This window comes from Schistocerca serialis, chromosome 8 (assembly GCF_023864345.2).
Source record: "Schistocerca serialis cubense isolate TAMUIC-IGC-003099 chromosome 8, iqSchSeri2.2, whole genome shotgun sequence".
NCBI classification, from domain to species: domain Eukaryota; kingdom Metazoa; phylum Arthropoda; class Insecta; order Orthoptera; family Acrididae; genus Schistocerca; species Schistocerca serialis.
The window spans coordinates 215168886-215192389 of record NC_064645.1 but is presented as its reverse complement, the minus strand read 5'-3'; the positions used below and the strand labels follow the sequence as shown (position 1 = coordinate 215192389).

At 43.1% G+C, this 23504-nt stretch overlaps 1 protein-coding gene across 1 annotated transcript in view; it reads left to right on the top strand.

The window, feature by feature from the left end:
* The window catches only part of LOC126416932 (formin-2-like), a 277023-nt gene that overhangs the window by 46168 nt on the left and 207351 nt on the right, over positions 1 to 23504 (top strand). Inside the window, 2 exon segments of the mRNA XM_050084812.1 lie at positions 5766 to 5937; positions 15912 to 16120. Coding sequence (XP_049940769.1) covers positions 5766 to 5937; positions 15912 to 16120 — 381 coding nt within the window.

Below are 23504 nucleotides of genomic sequence, written 5' to 3'. Positions count from 1 at the left end.
CATATTATTAAAGATCCCTATACCACAACAGATAAATGCAGACTTTGTAAACAACAAATAGAAACAGTAGATCACATCACAATTGGATGTACAATACTAGAAAATACAGAATACCCCAGAAGACATGACAATGTAGCAAAAATAATACATCAACAGCTTGCCTTACAAAATAAACTAATAAAACAACACGTTCCCACATACAAGTATGCACCACAAAATGTACTGGAGCATGATGAATACAATTTATACTGGAACAGAACCATTATAACAGATAAAACACCACCACATAACAAACCTGACATCATACTCACCAATAAAAAGAAGAAATTAACACAACTAATCGAAATATCCATACCCAATACAACAAATATACAGAAGGAAACAGGAGAAAAAATTGAAAAATACATCCAACTGGCTGAGAAAGTCAAGGACATGTGGCATCAGTGTAAAGTTGAAATTATACGAATTATACTATCAACTACAAGAGTCATACCACACAATATCCACCAGTACATCAATGCAATACAGCTACATCGAAACGTATATATACAACTACAGAAATCTGTAATTATTGATACATGTTCAATTACCCGAAAGTTCCTAAATGCAATGTAACAAATACTGTACGGTTAAAAGAAAGTCACGCTTGATCAAGGTCCGTGTCACTTTCCATTTTTAACCAGACATAACATCTGAGAAATGAAAGAAATAATAATAAACCACAGTAGTAGTACAAAAATTGTTTTAAAACTGTGTGTTGCCATACAGTAATATAAAATGGAATAAAATCACTACTCTAAATTAAATTTTGTTATATAGCTTGATACTTATAAGGCCATGTGCATGGAAGCTGTTGGCATGTAGTTATGTTGCACCCACAGATACAGAGAGCCTTTCACAAGAACTGCATGTAAGTGGTTGATGAGATGGATGGTGCATTTTACATCAGATAATTAGTACAGACAATAATCATACAAAATGCTGGCTGTCAGGAAATGTGCCTTGAGAGTTTCTGATAATAGTTGTTATAATAAATCGGTAGATCACATGTTGTTGTCATTGTCATCTCCAGTCTGAAGATTAGTTTCATGCTACTGTGTCCTGTGCAAGCCTCATCATCTCCAAATAACTAATGCAACCTACACCATTTTGAATCTGCTTACTGTAGCCATCTTTTGTTCTCCCTCCGAGAAGTTCAACAAGCGACTCATCGTAGAAAAAGCCAAACAAGAAGGTTCAAAGAAAAAAGAGAAAGAAAATACAAACTAATTCCAGCTGACAAGTTAAACCTCTATTAACACACATCATTGTTTTAAGTAGCTTACTGTAAATACAAACCATGCTTATGTTGTAACAAAGTATTTCATTAATTTCCCCATTTACCATATACCATAGGATTTAAATAATAAAAAGCGTATTGCTCGAAAACTATGAGTGATACAAAAAACTAAGGCTAGATTTGGATTCAGCTCATAAAAATCTATAAAGATCAGCTATCAAAGTAAAATAAAGTTTTCCAAAAAAAATTTAAGTTGGCTTGTGTTATCATTCATGTTTCACTTCCATCCATGGTGACATACCTTCAGAAGATACTTCCTAACATTAAAATCTATATTTGATGTTAACAAACTTCTTTTCTTCAAAAGCACTTTTCTTGCCATTGTCAGTCTAAATTTTATATCCTGTTTTCTTCAGCCACCATCAGTTATTGTAGCAGCCAAACAACAAGACTCATCCACTACTTACAGTGTCTTGTTTCCAAATATAATTGCCTCAGCATTGCCTAATATAATTTGATTTTATCCATTAGCCTTGTTTTGCTTTTGTTGATTGTCTTAAAATTCCCCTTTCAAGACACACTCCATTCTGTTAAACTGCTTTTTCAAGTCATTTGCCATCTCTGACAGAATTACAATATCACTGGCAAAAACTCAAACTTTTTATTTCTTTTCCTCTATAGAGTGGCTATGTGTTGCAGACAGCTGACCAAGTGAAGAAGACCTTGGGATATAAGAAGAAGAACATAAAGTTGCAGATGATAACAAAGGAACTGCAACACTAACTAGTGAGATTGAAAAATCTATGAAGGCAATGGGAATTGATGAGATTCCTGTGGAACTGTTAAAGTCGTTGGAGAAAGAAGGGTAAAGGGAGTTGATTGAATTGTGTAATCAAATATACGTGACAGGAAAATGGCCAAAGAACTTTACAGAAAGTATCTTAAAACCTATAGAAAAGAAAAAAAAAACAGCAAAAAGTGAGAGGAACATAGAACAGTGAGCCTGATATCGCATGCAGACAGTGTTGCTGAGGATGTTCAACAGAAGGCTATATGGAAAGATGAATTGCATAATAGGAGATGAACAATTTGGTTTCAGGCGAAGAGTGGGAACTAGAGATGCCATTGGACTACTGAGAGTGATATGGGAGAGGTACATGGAGAAGAAAAGGAAGGTGTATGTTGTGTTCATTGATCTTGAAAAGGCTTTTGACTGTGTCACATGGAACAAACAGATGGAAATCATAAGGAAACATGGAGTTGACTGGAGGGATAGATGGCAAATCAGAAATTTGTATTTGAACCAGAGAGCAAGAGTAAGAATAGGTGGTGTGATGAGTGAAGAAATAGAACTGGGAAGAGGTGTAAGGTTGTTGTTTATCACCAACACCATTCAATATATATCTGGAGGAAATTATTAGTGAAAGCTTTGATGGAAGGAGAGGAGCTTGTATAGGGGGATTCGGAGAGTGGAGTGTATAAGATTTCCAGACGACATGATTGTGATGGCAGAGAGTGCAATGTTAGATGAGCTAAACACAAATTAGAAGAAAATGGAATTAAGATTAACGAGAAGAAAACAAAAAGCATGGTAATTGAAGGAAAGGGGAGAAAATGTCATATGAAAATAGGGGGAGAGGAAATAGAGCAAGTGAATAACTTCAGTTATTTGGGAAGTGTAATAATGGATGATAATATGTATTGCTCAACAGATATTAGGAAAAGAATTGCAATGCTAAAAGAAGGATTCAAGAGGAAACAGAAATTACTTTGTGGACAACTAAACAAAGATCTGAGGAAAAGACTTGCCAAATATTATATCTGGAGTGTTGCACTATATGGTGTGGAGACCTGGACATTCAGGAAGGAAGATGAAAGATTGGAAGCACTAGAGATGTGTATATGGAGAAGAATGGTCAAAGTGAAATAGGAAGACCGAATAAGGAATGAAGAAGTATTAAGAACAGTTAGAGAAGAAAGAAACATGCTGAAAGTTATCCGAAAGAGAAAATGGAACTGCATTGGACATTGTTTGCGGAGGGACTGTTTATTGAAGGAAGGAATAGAAGGAATGGTGGAGGGAAAAAGGGGGAGAGGAAAGAGAAGATACCAAATGCTGGACAATATAAAAGAAGGCAAATATTCAGAAATGAAGATACTGGCTATGGACAGACAAAAGTGGAAGAGGATTAGCGCATGACGAGATCTGCCTTTAGGCAGAAAACCATACTACTACATGGACTTTAATTCCTACTCCAAATTTTTCTTTGATTTCCTTTACTACAGACTCAGTGTGCAGATTGAATAACATCAGGCATAGCTACGACCCTGTCTCAGTCCCTTCTCAAACACTGCCTCCCTTCCATGCCACTTGACTCAAATAACTCCAATCTGGTCTCTGTACAAGTTGTAAATGGTCGTTTGCTCCTTGTATATTTTGCACACTACCTTCTTAATTCCAAAGAGTGTGTTGTAGTAAACATGTCAAAAGCATTCTCTAAGTCTACAAATGCTTTAAATGTAGGTTTGCCTTTCCTTAACCTATCTTCTAAGATAAGTCGTAGGGTCAGTATTTCCTATTATGTACTTACACCTCTCAAGAATCCAAACCAATCTTCTCTGAGATCAGCTTCTGCCAGTTTTTCCATTCTGCTGCAAAGATTTTTTTATCAACCATCACTTACTAAACTGATAGTAATGGTTTTCCAACTGAGCTCTTGATATTCATATAGCTGTTTCTTTTCTCCAAAGACCTCTTTAATTTTCCTATTGGTCGTATCTATCTCCTAGTAATTTGTTCTTCTATATCCTTACATTTGTTCTCTAGCCATTCCTGCTTAGACATTTTGCACTTTATGCCAGCCTCAATTTTTAGATGCCTGTGTTCCTTTCACCAGATTCAGTTGCTGCATTTTTATATTTTCTCCTTTCATCAATTAAATTGAACATTTCCAGTATTATCCAAGGATTTCTACTAGATCTTATCTTTTTACCTACGAGTATTTGATACCCTGCTGCTTTCACTATTTCATCTCTCAAAGCTACCCATTAATCTTCTACTGCAATCATTTCTACTATTGTTGCCCATTGTTACCTAATGCTCCTTCTGAAACACTCAGCAACCTGTGGTTCTTTAAATTTATCCAGGTCATATTTCCAAAATTTCCTACATTTTTGTAGTCTCATCAGTTTTAATCTATAGTCATAACCAATAAATTGTGGGCAGTCCACATCTGCCACTTGAATGTGTTAGATATGGTTGTATATAATCTCTCACATTTCTATTCTGCCTCTTATGTGTAGTACTACTCTCAAAGCCATCAAAAAATGGTGCACCACTGATTTGTACAAATTGCTCATAGATTGATATTTATACAGTATTGACGGAAAACACAAAATTGTGTGCTTTGGTGGCTGACAGATGAATGCGTGATGCTACAACACAATTTCACTATTCAGCTGACAAGGATAGCAAACATGCAATATGGCAATACCAGGACATGAGGTCTTCATGAATTTCATTCAGTATACTCAGTTGGACAGTAACGATGCCTCACAGCATCTGAGAAACTGTAGTTGGACTCAATGAAGTCAGTTGGAGTAATTGGTGAACTGCTCAACATTTGAATAGGAATGATGTCAATATCTGATGATGATGATTGCAGGAATAGGTGAACCACAGCCAAACACAATGTCAAGAAGAAAGCTGTTAACTAGAGATGACAGAATGTGAAGAACGTGAAATCATGAGAGAGGCACTAAGAGCCCAGAGTTTATCATCATCATCATCATCAATGATTTAACATGCAACTGGTGTCTTGGGTGCTGTTTCATTTCATAGCAGGACCCCTCTGGTTGTCATCTGTGGCACCATTACAGCACAGTGGTACATCAATGACATTATATGCCTTTTTTTGTTGATCTTCAAGGCAAGCCATTCTGGGCTTACATTTCAGCAAGTTAATCTCTGCCTGCACATGGTGAGAGCTTCTACTGCTTGCCCTCATGTTTGCCAAATCTTACCTCAGCCAGGAAGGTCGCTGGATCTCTCCCAAATTGAGAACAGTTTGGAGCAGGATTTTGAAGATATTATGTGCCAGTTGTGTAGAATTAAGCAGGATATCATCAGGAGGGCATCCAACAACTCCATCAGCCAATACCAATCTGAATAACTGCTTGCATAAGAGCCACAGGTGGACCAATGCATTACTGACTTACTCAATTTGTGAAGCTCTTTCTGTTGACTAAATAATCCAATTGTTCAGAAATTGTAATAATTTATATGTGTACATCACATGTACTGATTTCCAACCCATTTGGTTAATTCTTTCTTGGTGTGTTGTTTTTTGTGTACTGGACTGTATTATCGCTAATGCCATACAATTCTCATGCAACTGTGTTTAGTATAATGGAGTAAAATATATTATTTTGTGACTTTTATGCTTTCAACTTGTACAGAGAAAGAGCCTTCCATTTGTCTGTGTAGCTGGACCTGATGTATCACTGGGCACACACAGAGGCACCAGCAGCAGCACCTCCAACCCCAACCCCTGGGAAACTGAGAAGTTCAGCTTGGCCTTCTCCTAGCCCTGCAGGAATTCCACAGGAGTCTGTCAACACTGACACAATTGGACCTGGAGCTCACTGCACAGAAGCTGGCAAGTTCATAAATACCACTGTTGTGTGAAATAACTATCAATTAACATTCAGTGCTGAATAAAATTCATTTTCAATCCTAAAATGCTTGTAACACACAATGCAGTTCAAAATCTGTTGGTTCTTCTTCTACTGCTGCCTACAGGACATAACATTCTCTTACATTTGGTTTTGTTCATTATAAGCCACTTACAAAAATGTATAAAAGTTATCATCTTGGATATTCGGGAATCCAGCCAGATGTTCGCATCGTTCTCGCACGATATTTCAACAGCGTGCCTTGCTGTCTTCTTCAGGTGATACCTGAGACTGGTCCTTGGGTCGATCGAGTCCAGTATTTATGCCTGGGAGGAGCTGGGCGTTCCCTAATTGGTCCATGCCGAGTTGAGTGTTTCATCTGTGGTCACAGCCTGCCAGACTCGGCTTCAACGGACCCCTCCAGTCACGGATGTTCCGACTGCCGTCGGCGCCCGTTTTGGCCATCCTCAACGGTTGTGGTTGTCATCTGTGGTGTGTCAGACCTGATCTGAGATGTTGGGTGCTCTGTCTCATGACTGTTACTATGATTTCCACTTCTGTTTCGTGCTGGGCGCTCCCTAATCAGTCCGTGCCGCATCGTGTGTTCCGTCTGAGGTCCTCACCCGCCAGACATGGCTACATCGTCCCTCTCTGGTCACCAGTGTTCCCTCCGCCTTCCATGCCCGGCCTGGCCGTCTTCTGAAGTCGAGTTCACGATCAGGGAAGTGTCGGATCTGCTCTCTAATGTCAGACACCTTGTCTCATGGCTGTTCTCTCGGTTTCCACTTCTATTTCTTGTAGAATCCTGGAGTGTCCTGCGTTGAGTTTTCACAAGCTCAAGTGCTGGATTCCAGGCAGTGCTGATTTGGTATCCCGAGTCACGGTTGATTAGACTGTCTGTGATCTTAATCTTAATGGCTTCTTTAATGACACTGTCCCAAAATCTTGAGGTCTGTGTCACAATCTTGGTGTCACTGTAATCCATTGAATGACCAAGTTCCAGACAATGCTCTGCTATGGCTGATTTAGTTGCCTGCCTGAGTCTGGTAGGTCTCTGGTGTTCTTTACACCTGATGTCCACAGTTCTGGTTTTCTGGCCAATGTATGACATCCCACACTGGCACCGTATGTTGTAAATAACTGGCTTGCGTAGCCCCTGGTCATCTTTTACACTCCCCAGCATAGCCCCAATTTTGGTGGGTGGGCAAAATATGCTCTTGATGTCATATTTCTGGAGAATCCTGCTGATCTTGGCAGAGATAGATCCGGCGTATGGCAGGTATGCCATCTTCTTGGCTCTTCTGGTTCTTCTTCTGGATCCTTTGGCCAGTTGAAGTGCCTTCTGGATATCTCTAGAGGAGTACCAATTCCTGCTGAACACTGATTGTAAGTGTTCTATTTCTGTGTCCAGACTATCAGGATCTGACAGAGTTTGTGCTCTGTGGACCAGTGTTTTGAGCACTCCATTCTTCTGTGCCAGATGGTGGCAACTGCTGGCTTGTAGGTATTAGTCAGTGTGCATAGGTTTGCGGTACACACTGTGTCCAAATGTGCCATCTGCCTTTCTCTTCACCAGAACATCCAAGAACAGAAGTAGTCCATCCTTCTCCATTTCCATTGTGTACTGAATGTTCGGATGGCAAGAGTTCAGATGTAGCAGGAACTCATCTAACTTCTCTCTACCATGGGGCCAGATGACAAAGGTATCATCCACATACCTAAAAACACACTTGGGTTGATATGTGGCTGAAGAGAGTGCCTCCTCTTCAAACCTTTACATAAATAGGTTGGCCACCACTGGTGATAGAGGGCTGCCCATCGCCACCCCTTCTGTTTGTTCGTAAAATTGACCCCCCATATAGGAAGTACGTCGAGGTCAGTATGTGCCTGAATAGGTCAAGGAGAGCCCCATCTAACTTGTCTTCAATAAGCTCAAGTGACTCCTTCAGTGGTACACTTGTGAAGAGAGACACCACATCGAAACTAGCCATGATGTCTGTGTCTGTGATGTGTTGCTGGCCCAGTTGTTGCAGGAAATCCTCTGAGTTCCGGATGTGATGTGCACATTTACCCAGGTATTTCACAGTAGGGTAAGTTGCTGCGCCAATATTGCTGACAATAGGTTTCAGTAAAATCCCATCCTTGTGAGCCTTGGGGAGTCCATGAAGTCTAGGGGGTAAATGTGCACATCCCAGGCATAAATACTGGACTCGATCGATCCAAGGACCAGTCTCAGGTAGCAACTGAAGAAGACAGCGAGGCACGCTGTTGAAATATCATGCGAGAATGACGCGAACATCCGGCTAGATTCCCGAATATCCAAGATGTCAACAGATCGCCGGAAAAGCATGAAGAATTACATATAAAAGTTATGTTTTCTCAAGTCAGTTAAAATTATATTTCACATTAACTTGTATACACACTTGGAAGCGAACTTAACTGTGAATATGTACAGCTACTTTTTCGTACATCCTAATTTACTCAACATTCTCTCTCTCTCTCTCTCTCTCTCTCTCTCTCTCTCTCTCTCTCTCTCTCTCTCTCTCTCTCTCTCTCTCTCTCTCTCTCTCTCTCTCTCCATTCCAGTACTAAATTGGTGATCACTTACTTGATGTTTCACAATATATTCTATCAACTGATCCCTTCTTCTGGTCAGGTTATGCCATAAATTCCTCGTCTCCCCAATTCTATCTATTGATGTGATTTGCCTGTCCAGTTCTCGGCATTCTTCTGTAGCACCACATTTCAAAAAATTCAGTTTTCGTACTGTCTAAACTGTTTATTGTCCATGTTCCATTTCAAAAACTCCAGACGAATATCTACAGAAAAGACATCCTGACACTAAAATCTATATTTGATGGTAACAAATTTCTCTTCTTCAGAAAGGTTTGCCAGTTGATGTGTTATATTCTCTCTACTTTTACCATTATTGGTTATTTTGCTGCCAAATAGCAAAACTAACCCACTACTTTTAGTGTCTTTTTTTCTAATCTAGATTTCTCAGCATCAACTGATTTAATTCGACTACACTCCATTAGCCTCATTCTACTTTTGTTGGTGTACGTCTTATATCATATCCTCCTCTCAAGACACAGTCCATTCTGTTCAGCTACTCTTTCAAGTCCTTCACTGTCTCTGATGGAATTACAATGTCATCAGCAAACTTCACAGCCTTTATTTCTATTCTCTGAATTTTAACTCCTACCCCAAACTTTTCTTTGGTTTCCTTTACTGTCTACTCAATATAGACATTGAATAACACCAGTGACAGGCTACAATCCTATCTCACTCTGTTATCAAGCACCACCTCCATTTCATGCCCCTTGACTCTTATTCTTATAACTGCTGTCTGGTTTCTGTACAAGTTGTAAATAGCCTTTTGCTCCTTGTGTTTTACCCCTGCTTACTTCAGAATTTCAAAGAGAATATTCCAGTCAACATTGTCAAAATCTTTCTCTAAATCTACAAATGCTATAAACATAGGTTTGCCTTTTATCAGCCTATTTTCTAAGGTAAGTCACAGGGTCAGTATTGCCTTGTGTGTTCCTACATTTCTCCAGAATAAAAATTGGTTTTCCCTGAGGATCCGCTTCAAGTTTTTCCATTCTTCTGTAAAGAATTCATGTTAGTATTTTGCATGATTTATTGAACTGAGTTCGATAACATGAGGGTAATCCCAAAAGTAAGATCTCCTATTTTTTTTTTATAAGTACATAGACATGTTTATTTTTACAGTGGTTTGCATCAGTTTACAGCTTGAACATTTAGCTACTTTTTGACGTAATCACCATTTCTGTATATGCATTTTTGTAGATGCTGTGGCAGTTTTTGTATGCCCATGTTATATCAGCTCACTGCCATGCTGTTCAGAAAGTTATGAACCTCTTCTTTCACCCCGTCGTCAGAGTTGAATCGCTGGGACCACAGTTAACACAGACAGGTACTGTGAGACTCTGAAAAAACTCAAACAGGCAATTCAGAACCAGAGAAGAGGAATGTTGAGCAAGGGCGTACACATTCTCCATGACAACACTTGTCCACACATCACTCGACAAACCGTTGCTCTCCTGCAAAAGTTTCAGTGGAACATAATCACTCACCCACTGTATAGTCTTGACTTGGTGCCGAGTGACAATCATCTGTTCCCTAGGTTAATAGAACATTTGGCCGCAAAGTGATTCAGCCCGCCCCTGTCCCCACGTCCCTGGCCCCTGTCCCCACGTCCCTGGCCCCTGTCCCCACGTCCCTGGCCCCTGTCCCCACGTCCCTGGCCCCTGTCCCCACGTCCCTGGCCCCTGTCCCCACGTCCCTGGCCCCTGTCCCCACGTCCCTGGCCCCTGTCCCCACGTCCCTGGCCCCTGTCCCCACGTCCCTGGCCCCTGTCCCCACGTCCCTGGCCCCTGTCCCTGGCCCCTGTCCCCACGTCCCTGGCCCCTGTCCCCACGTCCCTGGCCCCTGTCCCTGGCCCCTGTCCCCACGTCCCTGGCCCCTGTCCCCACGTCCCTGGCCCCTGTCCCCACGTCCCTGGCCCCTGTCCCCACGTCCCTGTCCCCACGTCCCTGGCCCCTGTCCCCACGTCCCTGGCCCCTGTCCCCACGTCCCTGGCCCCTGGCCCCTGGCCCCTGGCCCCTGTCCCCACGTCCCTGGCCCCTGTCCCCACGTCCCTGGCCCCTGTCCCCACGTCCCTGGCCCCTGTCCCTGGCCCCTGTCCCCACGTCCCTGGCCCCTGTCCCCACGTCCCTGGCCCCTGTCCCCACGTCCCTGGCCCCTGTCCCCACGTCCCTGGCCCCTGTCCCTGGCCCCTGTCCCCTGTCCCCACGTCCCTGGCCCCTGTCCCCACGTCCCTGGCCCCTGTCCCCACGTCCCTGGCCCCTGTCCCCACGTCCCTGGCCCCTGTCCCCACGTCCCTGGCCCCTGTCCCCACGTCCCTGGCCCCTGTCCCCACGTCCCTGGCCCCTGTCCCCACGTCCCTGGCCCCTGTCCCCACGTCCCTGGCCCCTGTCCCCACGTCCCTGGCCCCTGTCCCCACGTCCCTGGCCCCTGTCCCCACGTCCCTGGCCCCTGTCCCCACGTCCCTGGCCCCTGTCCCCACGTCCCTGGCCCCTGTCCCCACGTCCCTGGCCCCTGTCCCCACGTCCCTGGCCCCTGTCCCCACGTCCCTGGCCCCTGGCCCCTGGCCCCTGGCCCCTGTCCCCACGTCCCTGGCCCCTGTCCCCACGTCCCTGGCCCCTGTCCCCACGTCCCTGGCCCCTGTCCCTGGCCCCTGTCCCCACGTCCCTGGCCCCTGTCCCCACGTCCCTGGCCCCTGTCCCCACGTCCCTGGCCCCTGTCCCCACGTCCCTGGCCCCTGTCCCCACGTCCCTGGCCCCTGGCCCCTGGCCCCTGGCCCCTGTCCCCACGTCCCTGGCCCCTGTCCCCACGTCCCTGGCCCCTGTCCCCACGTCCCTGGCCCCTGTCCCCACGTCCCTGGCCCCTGTCCCCACGTCCCTGGCCCCTGTCCCCACGTCCCTGGCCCCTGTCCCCACGTCCCTGGCCCCTGTCCCCACGTCCCTGGCCCCTGTCCCCACGTCCCTGGCCCCTGTCCCTGGCCCCTGTCCCCACGTCCCTGGCCCCTGTCCCCACGTCCCTGGCCCCTGTCCCCACGTCCCTGGCCCCTGGCCCCTGGCCCCTGGCCCCTGTCCCCACGTCCCTGGCCCCTGTCCCCACGTCCCTGGCCCCTGTCCCCACGTCCCTGGCCCCTGTCCCTGGCCCCTGTCCCCACGTCCCTGGCCCCTGTCCCCACGTCCCTGGCCCCTGTCCCCACGTCCCTGGCCCCTGTCCCCACGTCCCTGGCCCCTGTCCCTGGCCCCTGTCCCCACGTCCCTGGCCCCTGTCCCCACGTCCCTGGCCCCTGTCCCCACGTCCCTGGCCCCTGTCCCCACGTCCCTGGCCCCTGTCCCCACGTCCCTGGCCCCTGTCCCCACGTCCCTGGCCCCTGTCCCCACGTCCCTGGCCCCTGTCCCCACGTCCCTGGCCCCTGTCCCCACGTCCCTGGCCCCTGGCCCCTGGCCCCTGGCCCCTGTCCCCACGTCCCTGGCCCCTGTCCCCACGTCCCTGGCCCCTGTCCCCACGTCCCTGGCCCCTGTCCCCACGTCCCTGGCCCCTGTCCCTGGCCCCTGTCCCCACGTCCCTGGCCCCTGTCCCCACGTCCCTGGCCCCTGTCCCCACGTCCCTGGCCCCTGTCCCCACGTCCCTGGCCCCTGTCCCTGGCCCCTGTCCCCACGTCCCTGGCCCCTGTCCCCACGTCCCTGGCCCCTGTCCCCACGTCCCTGGCCCCTGTCCCCACGTCCCTGGCCCCTGGCCCCTGGCCCCTGTCCCCACGTCCCTGGCCCCTGTCCCCACGTCCCTGGCCCCTGTCCCCACGTCCCTGGCCCCTGTCCCCACGTCCCTGGCCCCTGTCCCCACGTCCCTGGCCCCTGTCCCCACGTCCCTGGCCCCTGTCCCCACGTCCCTGGCCCCTGTCCCCACGTCCCTGGCCCCTGTCCCCACGTCCCTGGCCCCTGTCCCCACGTCCCTGTCCCCACGTCCCTGGCCCCTGTCCCCACGTCCCTGGCCCCTGTCCCCACGTCCCTGGCCCCTGGCCCCTGGCCCCTGGCCCCTGTCCCCACGTCCCTGGCCCCTGTCCCCACGTCCCTGGCCCCTGTCCCCACGTCCCTGGCCCCTGTCCCTGGCCCCTGTCCCCACGTCCCTGGCCCCTGTCCCCACGTCCCTGGCCCCTGTCCCCACGTCCCTGGCCCCTGTCCCCACGTCCCTGGCCCCTGGCCCCTGTCCCCACGTCCCTGGCCCCTGTCCCCACGTCCCTGGCCCCTGTCCCCACGTCCCTGGCCCCTGTCCCCACGTCCCTGGCCCCTGTCCCCACGTCCCTGGCCCCTGTCCCCACGTCCCTGGCCCCTGTCCCCACGTCCCTGGCCCCTGTCCCCACGTCCCTGGCCCCTGTCCCCACACGTTGCTGCCCCCCCCCTATCCCCCGTCCCCCACACGTCCCTCCCTCCTTGTGCCCCACACAGGACACAGATCCCCCCCACCCCCCTGCTCATGTATGCCGCCTATCGCTTTGCCCCAGCCAGATCCCCCCTCCCCTATGCCCCACATCCCTACTCTGTCCATGAACAGCAGTCCTGCCACCCTCCCTTCCCCTCCTTTGTCCTCCATGTTTCTTCATCCCCTGTGCCACACATACCTGCCCCCTCCTCCATCTTGTGCATTCTATATTGGAACAGTTTTGTGCTATAGGAATTTGAAAATAAGTGAGATTGACGTCAAGTATTTGTACTCAAAGGAAAAGGCTGCTGATGTGTCTCTTATTCATAAGTTGAAATTCATTTCAGGTTATGTGATAGTATTTTTATGTTGATAATGTTTCGCCCTATTTTATCTTTGCTATGACCATCTACAAAGCAGTGAACTACTTTATGATGTAATGCTGATGTTGAGTACTATTATTATGGATGATGTAACTTACTTATCCATAACTATATAAACAGCACATTCTAACAAATATTTTATTACTACTTTTATTGTGTTTCCACAAAATAATAGTTGAGGAATATATAAAGCATGCATAATTTTGCTTTAGTGAAAGGAAAACCTGCCTTGAAACTGTGCACATAGATGTTAACAGTTCCTACTTTACAGTCTGTTGGTGGAAGTTTAAAATAGCGCATTGTGTTTGATATCACTATTCTGCCTTTGTAACTTCTAATTTACATCATCTAAAAATGGAAGGGTTATAAGTGAGTCAGAACTATCAAATGCATTTAATGATCAGTTCTTAAGTTTAGCAGAAAGATAGGGGGCAAACAGTTAAAGAGCGAAATCACAGCAGTACGTTGGAAAAGTAACTCTCATATAATGTAATCATATGAATGTAGCACCAACTTCTACTTCTGGAATTAAGAAAATTATACATTCTCTCAAAAATAAAAGCTCATCTGCTTTTGATGCTATTTGTTCCCAGGTAATAACCACTGTATCATGTGAAATATGTAATGCATCACTAACTCGTGGCATTTTTCCAGAGAGACTGAAATAAGCTATTGTTTAACACCACTTTAAGAAAGGTGATAAGATAAGTCAGAAACTACTGACCTGCTTCACTGATATCATTTTCCAAAATTTTTGAGGTGATGACGTGTTCGAGAACAGTATCTCATGTTGGCAACCATAATATCCTCAACAAATCACAGTTGGATTTCAGAAGGGTTGCACTACTGAGAGTACCATTTAAATATTCATTCACCAGATTTTACAAGCATTAAATAACAAAATAGTGTTGGTTGATATTGTCTGTGACCTATATAAGGCATTTGACTGTGTGAACCATACTGTTATCCTACATAAATTGATGTTTTATGGGATTGATGGAATAGCCAACTAATGGCTATGTCTAACTGAAAGAATGTAGATAGTTGTACTTAGTAATTCAACCAATATAGTATGCGGACATAATTCTGACTACGGAGGAATCAACTATGGGGTTCCCCAGGGTTAAAACTTGGTCCATTATTGTTCCTCACATGTGTAAAGTATCTTCTGTCCAACATACAACAAGCAGAATTACTTCTTTTTGAAGATGACACTAGTTTTGTAATCAACTCAAGCATGCACACAGAAACAGAATAAATGGTAGACACCGTTCATAAAAGTATTAGTGACTGGTTTTCTGCAAATGACCACACCCTCAATTTTAAAAAGACAAACCATATCCAGCTCTACACATTTAGGGGTACAACACCAGTGATAAGTGTAACAGTGGGTGAGGAAATAATAAATAGGGTGAAAACTTCAAAATTCTTAGATGTCCATATTGATGAGAATTTAAACTGGAAAAAGCAAATTTTGGAATCATATGGAATAATGTTCTAGGGTAACTCTTCTTTAAGTAAGTCAGTCTTTGTTGCTCAAAAATGTGCTGCAAGAATAATGTGTGGAGCTCAACTATGGTCATCTTGTAGACATCTGTTTGAATTGGGTATTCTGACTACTGCCTCACAGTACATTTATCTCCTCATGAAGTTAGTTGTAAATAAACTACTACAAGGAACCATGATTACATAATTACAATACCAGAAGGAAAATGACATTCATTACTCAAAATCAAGGTTGTCTTTAGCATAAAAATGGGTGCACAATGCTGGAGCACAAATTTTTGGTTGCTTGCATAGTGATATGAAATGTCTGACAGACAGCAAAGTAAAATTTGAAAACAAACTAAGAAACTTTCTCCTGTTCAGCTCCTTCTCTTCTGTAGAACAATTTCTATTATTGTAGTGAGTAAATACAAAGTAATTTGTGATGTGAGTGTAAAATAACTCATCCCACATAATTACGATTTATCATGCAAATGATTCATGAAAAATGAAGCTAACCAACAAATCACCTTTACACTGACTTATTGTTCATCACCACTGCAACTAGGCAGTTATATTGTCTGCCCATTTTTGACATGCATAACATATTGATCTGCCTGTAGGACACATTTGAGCATACTAGAATAATGTGAATGGTAGTATCCTGTAATACACATCTAGCTGTAAGTACCTTGTACGGTTTCAGAAGATGTAAAAGTTAAACAACGCTGAATCATTTACACATGTAATAAGTCTTAACAACAGTAGGACTGAACTGTGCACTAATAATTTGTATGCATCATAGCTTTTCCTATCCTACTTTGTTAATGTTTTATATTTGTATGTATTATTTTGTAATATATCTAACATGACTGATTCTGTTGTACTTAACTGTCAATGGATGGATAAATATTTCAAATAAATAAAATAAAAACTTGCACATCTATTTTTAACTTGTTAAAATAGAGGAATGAGAAATAGCACTTACAAATGGTATTTTTCCATTATATTTAATTCTGGGAAGTGATTTATGTTTAGAAAGTTCTTTAATATTCATTTCTTTGTCGCAGAATACCAGTTAATGATTATTGGCATGAAACGAGAACACCATGAAACTGTAAACAGGCTGATACGAAATCAGGAAGTAGCTTTATTCAACCTCAGGGGGAAGCATGCACAGAAGGTCTTTGAGTTAGAACAGAGGATAACTGAGCTTGAAGAGCTCATTGACTCTATGAGGCAACAAATGGAAACAAACAAGACAATAGCTGATGCAGAGGTGAGTAACACCAACGTATCATGATTACTGTAGTATAGCAGAAAAGTTGGGGATTGTTGCTACTGCTGGATGTTATTTTCAGGTTTTCAGTCTGTGACAAATTTTCTTTAAATTTAATGTTAAAATAAAAATTTTGTATTTAGTCTAAAGTAGTTTTGGATCAATGTGTAAGATTTCTGGCATTAGCTGTAGTTTGATATTTATATTTGTAGTCCATTTGAAGTGATTTAACAATTTACCTTCATATTAACTTCAAGTTCAGTATACTTTTCATTGAAAATATTTCATAGGATGCCAATTATTAAGGAAGGAAGATTCTTTCATGACACTGAAGTCACACATGGTAGGATGGAAGGTCAAATCCTCATCCAACCATCTAGATAGAGGTTTTACTAAATTGCTTAAGGCAAATGCTGGGATGGTTCTTTTGTAAAAGAAACAGCCTATTTCCTTCTTCATTATTCTCCACTTTTAGCTTATCTTCAGTCTTTGCTTATCTCATTATTGATAGACATTACCCCCTCCCCCCTATCTTTGCTTGATGAATACATCCTTTATGTACATAGCAACAGGGGCCATCAAAGACTCTCTTTTTGTAATGTATTGTAAAATGAAGTTGCACCTGCTGCGATGTTGCAGAGCCCTTAACAGTGATGGAAATAAATCGGTTAACAAGTATTGGTGACAATTTCACTTTGCCATAACAGATTAAGAAACAGAAGCAAACAAATTGGTTTGACCCCAGTTTTGCTTTATTCTGAAACAAGTTCAAAATGAAGTGTTTTAAGAAATATGTGTATGCTTAGATCTACTGTGACATAAATCATATCCTTTTATATCAAAGAAAAGAGAAAAACAGACTATTTACAATGCTAAAAATGTTAAGCAGAAATGTTTATATATCCTCTATTATTCTATACCTCCACATTCACCGTGTGATTTTGAGGAAATGTGACACAAAGCAAGTGGCCAGGTAAACACACAAACAGCTGGTATGTAAGGGGGTTATGTCTGATTTCATAGAAACTGGGCTCTGTGCCTCTTACTACATGTACCTGGCACTAGTACACTATCATACTGGTGCTCTCTGAAATGACTGCTTATTCAACCCTCGAGGAGGTGCACCTGTGTACAGTCTTAGACATAAAAACTGACCGCCAGTCGGCCGCCACAGAGACTAAGTCCGAGTCGTTCACTTAACGTGGCCAAAAAACTGACCGCCCCTGACAACTCTAAGTCCAACCATCTGCACAATCTGGGAACACTGTATGATGTGGAAGTGTTAGGAGGAAGTGCTACTTCCGAGATATTGTCAGGTTGTGTGAGCCTGGGGTCTGGTGGTAATCGTCATGCATTTTGAACTTATAGTCGCGTGTTCGCGTCCAACTGTTCCTTTTTTTTTTTTTTTTTTTTTTTTTACAACTTTTCGGCCCATGTCTGAAGTTATGAGTCTGATTGAACATCGAAGATAATTCGCTTCACATTCTGCCGATGGTGACTTTGCAGAGGCAAAAAGAAGGACTTGGAATTAAGGACGTGTTTTTAATCTAATACATGCCACTAAGACGGGCATCACGAAACTTCTGTTCCTGTCGATAGATCCTGGGGACATGAACGCTCCTGTAGCACATATAGATGCTAGCCTAGATTACGTCCGAAAGTACTATGGCAACTAGAGCTGTATAAGAGTTCCACCAGCACAAACCAACAACAGAAATGTCTATGATTATATTACCAGACATTTTCTTCACAACCTAATTTCGGTAAATTAACCTACCAAAAACTGGATGAATGTCTGTAAAACTATCAACAACAAAATTCTACCAACTAGAGTCAGTGCCGTATGGTAAGACATTGTAAACGAAACCATACCCACAGCGAATGATTATGGAAAATCACATTGAGACCATCTCCATACTGCGACAAATGTTGGCTTGTAGAAACTGTAGCACACATCTTCTTATGTGAAAATAGAATCAGAATTTGGAACTGGACTAGGAAGAAATTAGCACTATCAACTGAACCGCAGAAAGTCATATACTGATAACTGAAGCTCTACAACCTGACTGGAAATGTTACCCATCCACAAAGAATAAGTTATTCGTGGCTTCTGGGACAGTTTGTGTTTTACGTCTTAACAAACAAACCATCGAACTTAAAAGAGTACGTGTTTTATATTGCAGAAGAACATTTTAGGCTGAAAAAGAATAACAAATATAAGGAATGGATTCAAATTTTTTTTTATCTATTGCTTTATGTGGGCTACGAAGAGGTAGACAGTTTTTTTGATTAGAAGCAGAATACTATTCTTTGACTTTTTTTATTCCTGGAATCTTCTTTTATGTTGGCTCTAAAATCAGAACTGTTCTAATTTGGCAAAACCCCTCCGGCTCCGAAATTTCTTTCTTTTGTTGAAAAATATATGCATCCAGTGCATAATAACTTAAATTGTGAATATATTTCTCAATGAATGTTTGTTATGTATTTTTCCATCACCCTGTTCACTGTTATAAGTTATAGTTCTATAAGGAATCCATGCCATTGGAGGCGGAAATCTGTAATTTATTTTACCTTAATTACTAATTCAATTTTTTCAATTTTGTTCTACAATTTAAGGCATATATGGGAACAAATATGGAATACATGGGAATAATGCAGCTACTCAGTGACAGGCACGGGGGAGGCATTGTGGCCAGGCCTCGGATCTTCAACCCCTGCCCTCTTTCCCCCGCTGAAATTCGCAAAAAAAAAAAAAAAAAAAGTGGAGTGGTCAGCACGTCTGTCTAGTAAGTAGGAGGTCCAGGTTCAAAGCCCAGTCGGTCACAAATTTTCATGTGCCATTGTTGCTGTATTTCAACGCGCTGAGACAGTGTGGATGTCGGTCCTTCGATATTTAAGATGCAATTGTTTTTTGAGGCAATAGAGGTGATTTGCGAACATCTGTTTTACCATTAAAAAAATGGTTCAAATGGCTCTGAGCACTATGGGACTTAACATCTGAGGTCATCAGTCCCTTAGAACTTAGAACTAGTTAAACCTAACTAACCTAAGGACATCACACACATCCATGCCCGATGCAGGATTCGAACCTGCGACCGTAACGGTCGCGCGGTTCCAGACTGAAGCGCCTAGAACTGCTTGGCCACAACAGCTGGCTTACCATCAATTAACGGGAATTCAACGGCATACAGCCCTTAGTCATTGCTTTGTGACGGCGTTAACCCAATCAGATTGATCAGATTGTAGTGCATATTTAGTCAAATAACGAATGGTCAGTATACAAGTATTTACGAACAGTAGAAGCAGGATTGCAGCGAACTGATCACCTAACCAAGTGCGACATAGAGTACCTGTGTAATGAGTCATTCCAGCTGCATAGATGAGGGTAATATTTGTTAAGCAATTCACTGCAGAATTAATGTAATTCCTGCACGATTATCTCTGTAGTCATACTGTATCATTAGCAGCTCGCGAATGGAGTACTATGTTCGTTAAATCGGATTACTCAAGCTGATGCCAAATAAAGAGAAGCGACGACACCGCAACACTATCTTTACTTAAGTAGGTAGTCAGTGCTAAATTATGTGCGCCACTATTAACGTTACTGTAAGAAGTTTGACAACAACAACAACACCACAACTACTGACGACCTGTACCATTATCATCACACAGTTGTAACTCGTAGTGATTACAAGTTGCTGATGTTTGTCAAGAATAGTGGAAAGCGCCTCATGAATGTGAAGTTCCATTCGCATTTTGCCCAGGACAGAGAGAATCCCAAATAACAGAAATAGGTCACCCAGCGAAGAGAAGAGTCCACGTATTGTCTCAAGTTCTTGCAGTCTGATATTAATGCAGTTCCCGATGGTTTCACACTAACGGGTTCTTTTGGCTATCGGAATACTCATTTGGGAATTATTAAAGTGTGATTGCTAGAATGCTCAACTACCTTAATAACACTTCATTCTGGACTGAATACGACTCGGAAAGCGACGTTAATTTGACGTTTAGGTCCATCTCCTGACGTCTTACTGTATGATGTCTGAAGTACACGCACAGTTGTGTTGCCTGCCGCATGGATTCTGTGAAGTGCTGTGGCAGCTGGCAGTCATTGCTGAATACAGACATGTGCAAATATCCTCACTGCTCTAGGGGAATTCGTCTTTGTTGCATTTTTTCAATACCGTAATTCACACAATAACATAAGGCTTATTCTGCTGAAGAAGTTGATGCCCACAAGTCCTTAAATAAGAATCTCTAAGCGGGAGTAATGCATGAAAGGAAACAGACTGTTGGACAAAAGAATGGACAGCTCCCTGCTTTTTGCATTTCCAATAGCGCCTACGATAAGAATCTGGTGTCATGTTATGCTTCAGAACCCTAAACTGTTTATTTTTTCACTTTATACTAAAACAAAAGCTATGATATGAGAAGAGGAAATGATGTATGCTTCTCAGGAACTTTAGTTTTTCGTGTTTATTTTCTCTCTTCATACTAAAACAAGGGTGTTGATATGAGAAAAGGAAATGAAATATATGCTTCCAAGATACAATATTTCCTTGTGTGCTACTACTGCGTACATGAGAGCCCTGCAGTTAATTTTTGTATGTTGAATAAATTTTGATATCACCTCACATTCCTTTGTGAGATGGTTCCTATTTTCTTGGGATCCAGCTAGAGTGGACATTTCATCAGTGGTTAATATTCTGTTGACTAATGACATGATACCCGTTGCAATTGCTCCATGGCACCTGAGTGTAGAGTCTCACGTTGGTTACTACAAGAACACGCAGGCAGTGATGTCCACTCACTGCAGTCAGAGCCAAGGTGATTTCTTTCTCTTTATGGCGAAGTGTCTGCTGCACAGTGTCCACACTCAGCCAACATAAACAACTCGCGGCGGCATTGGGCACTGCTAATCGCTGCACTTGTCGCGAGCCTCGACAACAAGAGTGCACTGTCTCTGCTAATGATACTATGGAGTTAATGCATCTTACTTACTCAGCGTGATATGCAGGACATGGGTTGGGTAAAAATTCAGTTTGTAACTTCCTGTCGCATTAAAACACTTTACAGTCATATTTTGAGGGTGACGACTACTGTGTGTTGAACAACACATGAACCAAGCAATTCCTCAATTGGCGTCAAGTGGATGAGATTTTTCAATAATTTGCATTGCAAGAATTGTAAGGAGGAGACTGAAAGTAAATGGACTTGTATGCTAAAGAGCTGCGACAAAGCAAAGCTTGGCCGATTATCAGATAATTGTCCACATGGGTTTGTAGACTAATATACTTTTAGTAACCAACCCACCCACCATCATTACGTAAGATTTCTCAAAGGCATAGGGTCATTGATTTCATTAAGTCGTCGATAGTGTAGCGTGATGGTTTACTTCCCACTATATGTTTTCTATATTCCTCCAAAGATCGCTTTCATTTATATGTCCACATGACAGTGACCTTGTTACCTCTGCTCACATACACTCTATCTGGTTGATGTTCGGTGTTCGTGGAACAAAAGGCAACAGCTTTATCCACTCTTGGCCCTGAAACCAATCTTACACTGCTCTGCTATAATGTATTTGGCTCTGCTCCTGTAAATAAACTGTTATCTCGTTACTTCATATATTTATATTTGTAATAATCACATTGTATTATTATTTTCCATAGTATTTAAGAATTCAGGTCCTGTCATAGTTAAGTGATCTAGATTCAACAGTCCGATTAAGAAGCGGTTTACCCAGTCTATCATGTGATGAGAGCCGTAGTCGGATATCCAAATTAAGACTGACTGGCTGAATCAATTAGAATGATCTGGTATCGAAATGAAATTACAGAAATTGGATAATTTGAACGTCTGTATTGCAACAATGCTGCGCTCATAAAATTCCCTTGATGGAGTAACAGGTAGCAACTGTCAAAGAAAATGTGAGAAATATGTCTACTAGCAGCAATGTAACGTAATAATAATAATAATAATAATAATAACCCCCGTGGAGGCCCGGGAAAAGAATCGGCCTCCGGTATGTTCTGCCAGTCGTAAAAGGCGACGAAAAGAACAAGCCACTAATAGGGCTAACCCCCCTTTTAGTGTGATTAGTTGGTTCAGGACAGAACTAAAGAAGCCTCGGACAAGCGCCGTCATGGTCGGGGACGACGCTTGAACCCTATGCCCGCCCACAATGGTAACGACACTGCTAGCCAACTGGAAAATGATTTAAATCCAAATAGAGGTGTTTTGCAGGATATGCTTCCTGCAACCACCCTAGAAGGAAAACAAAGACAGAGGATGAGATGGTCAGATGAAGTTAATCGACACCTCATGTTCTGTTATTACCAAGCAACAAACCTAGGAACCAACACAACTGGATACAGATCACAAGTATACACAACATTTATTACCAGATACCCAGAATTAAAATTTTTAACAGAACAACGATTAGCTGATCAGATCCGTGTAATAATAAAAAATAACAGGATACCCCAGTCAGAATTAGAAAACATCAAACAACAAGTACAACAAATACTGGAACAAAATAATGTGCAATCACAAGAAGAAGAAAATACAGTAATGGACTCAAACATCCCAGAGCAAACAAACAAAGAACAACATGCACCAATTAAACAATCAGAGGAAAACGAAATCTTAAGACAGCCACCAGAACAAGCACAAATAGAACACGAAGTGACACAGATGTTAGATATAGAAGAAAAATTTCAGCTAACATATATAGAATACAAAGACACAAATACAGACATTAGACCATTCTTGCGTAGACCACCAAATAACCCACAAGTCGAAACAGCAATAAAAACTATCAACACAATCATAAACAACAAAATAAATGAAAACACAACTATGGAAGAGTTACAACTACTGGTTTATATAGGAGCACTCACTACACTAAATATACACACTAGGCAGAGATCAGAACCAACCAACACACAGAAGAAACCCACAAAACCAGCATGGCAACACAGGCTACAGATCAAAATAGAAAAACTGAGAAAAGACATCGGACAGCTAACACAATTTATAAGAAATGAAATCTCGGAAAAAAACGAAAAAAGTTAGGTAAAATCTCACAACAAGAAGCGACAGAGCAATTAGACGAAAAGAAGCAGAAATTACAAGCATTAGCCAAACGACTCAGAAGATACAAAAAAAGTGAAAATAGAAGGAAACAAAACCAAACATTCAACACAAACCAAAAGAAGTTTTACCAGACAATAGATAACACACACATTAAAATAAACAATCCACCAAACATAACAGACATGGAACACTTCTGGAGCAACATATGGTCAAACCCGGTACAACATAACAGGCATGCACAGTGGATACAAGCAGAAACAGACACATACAAGATGATACCACAAAT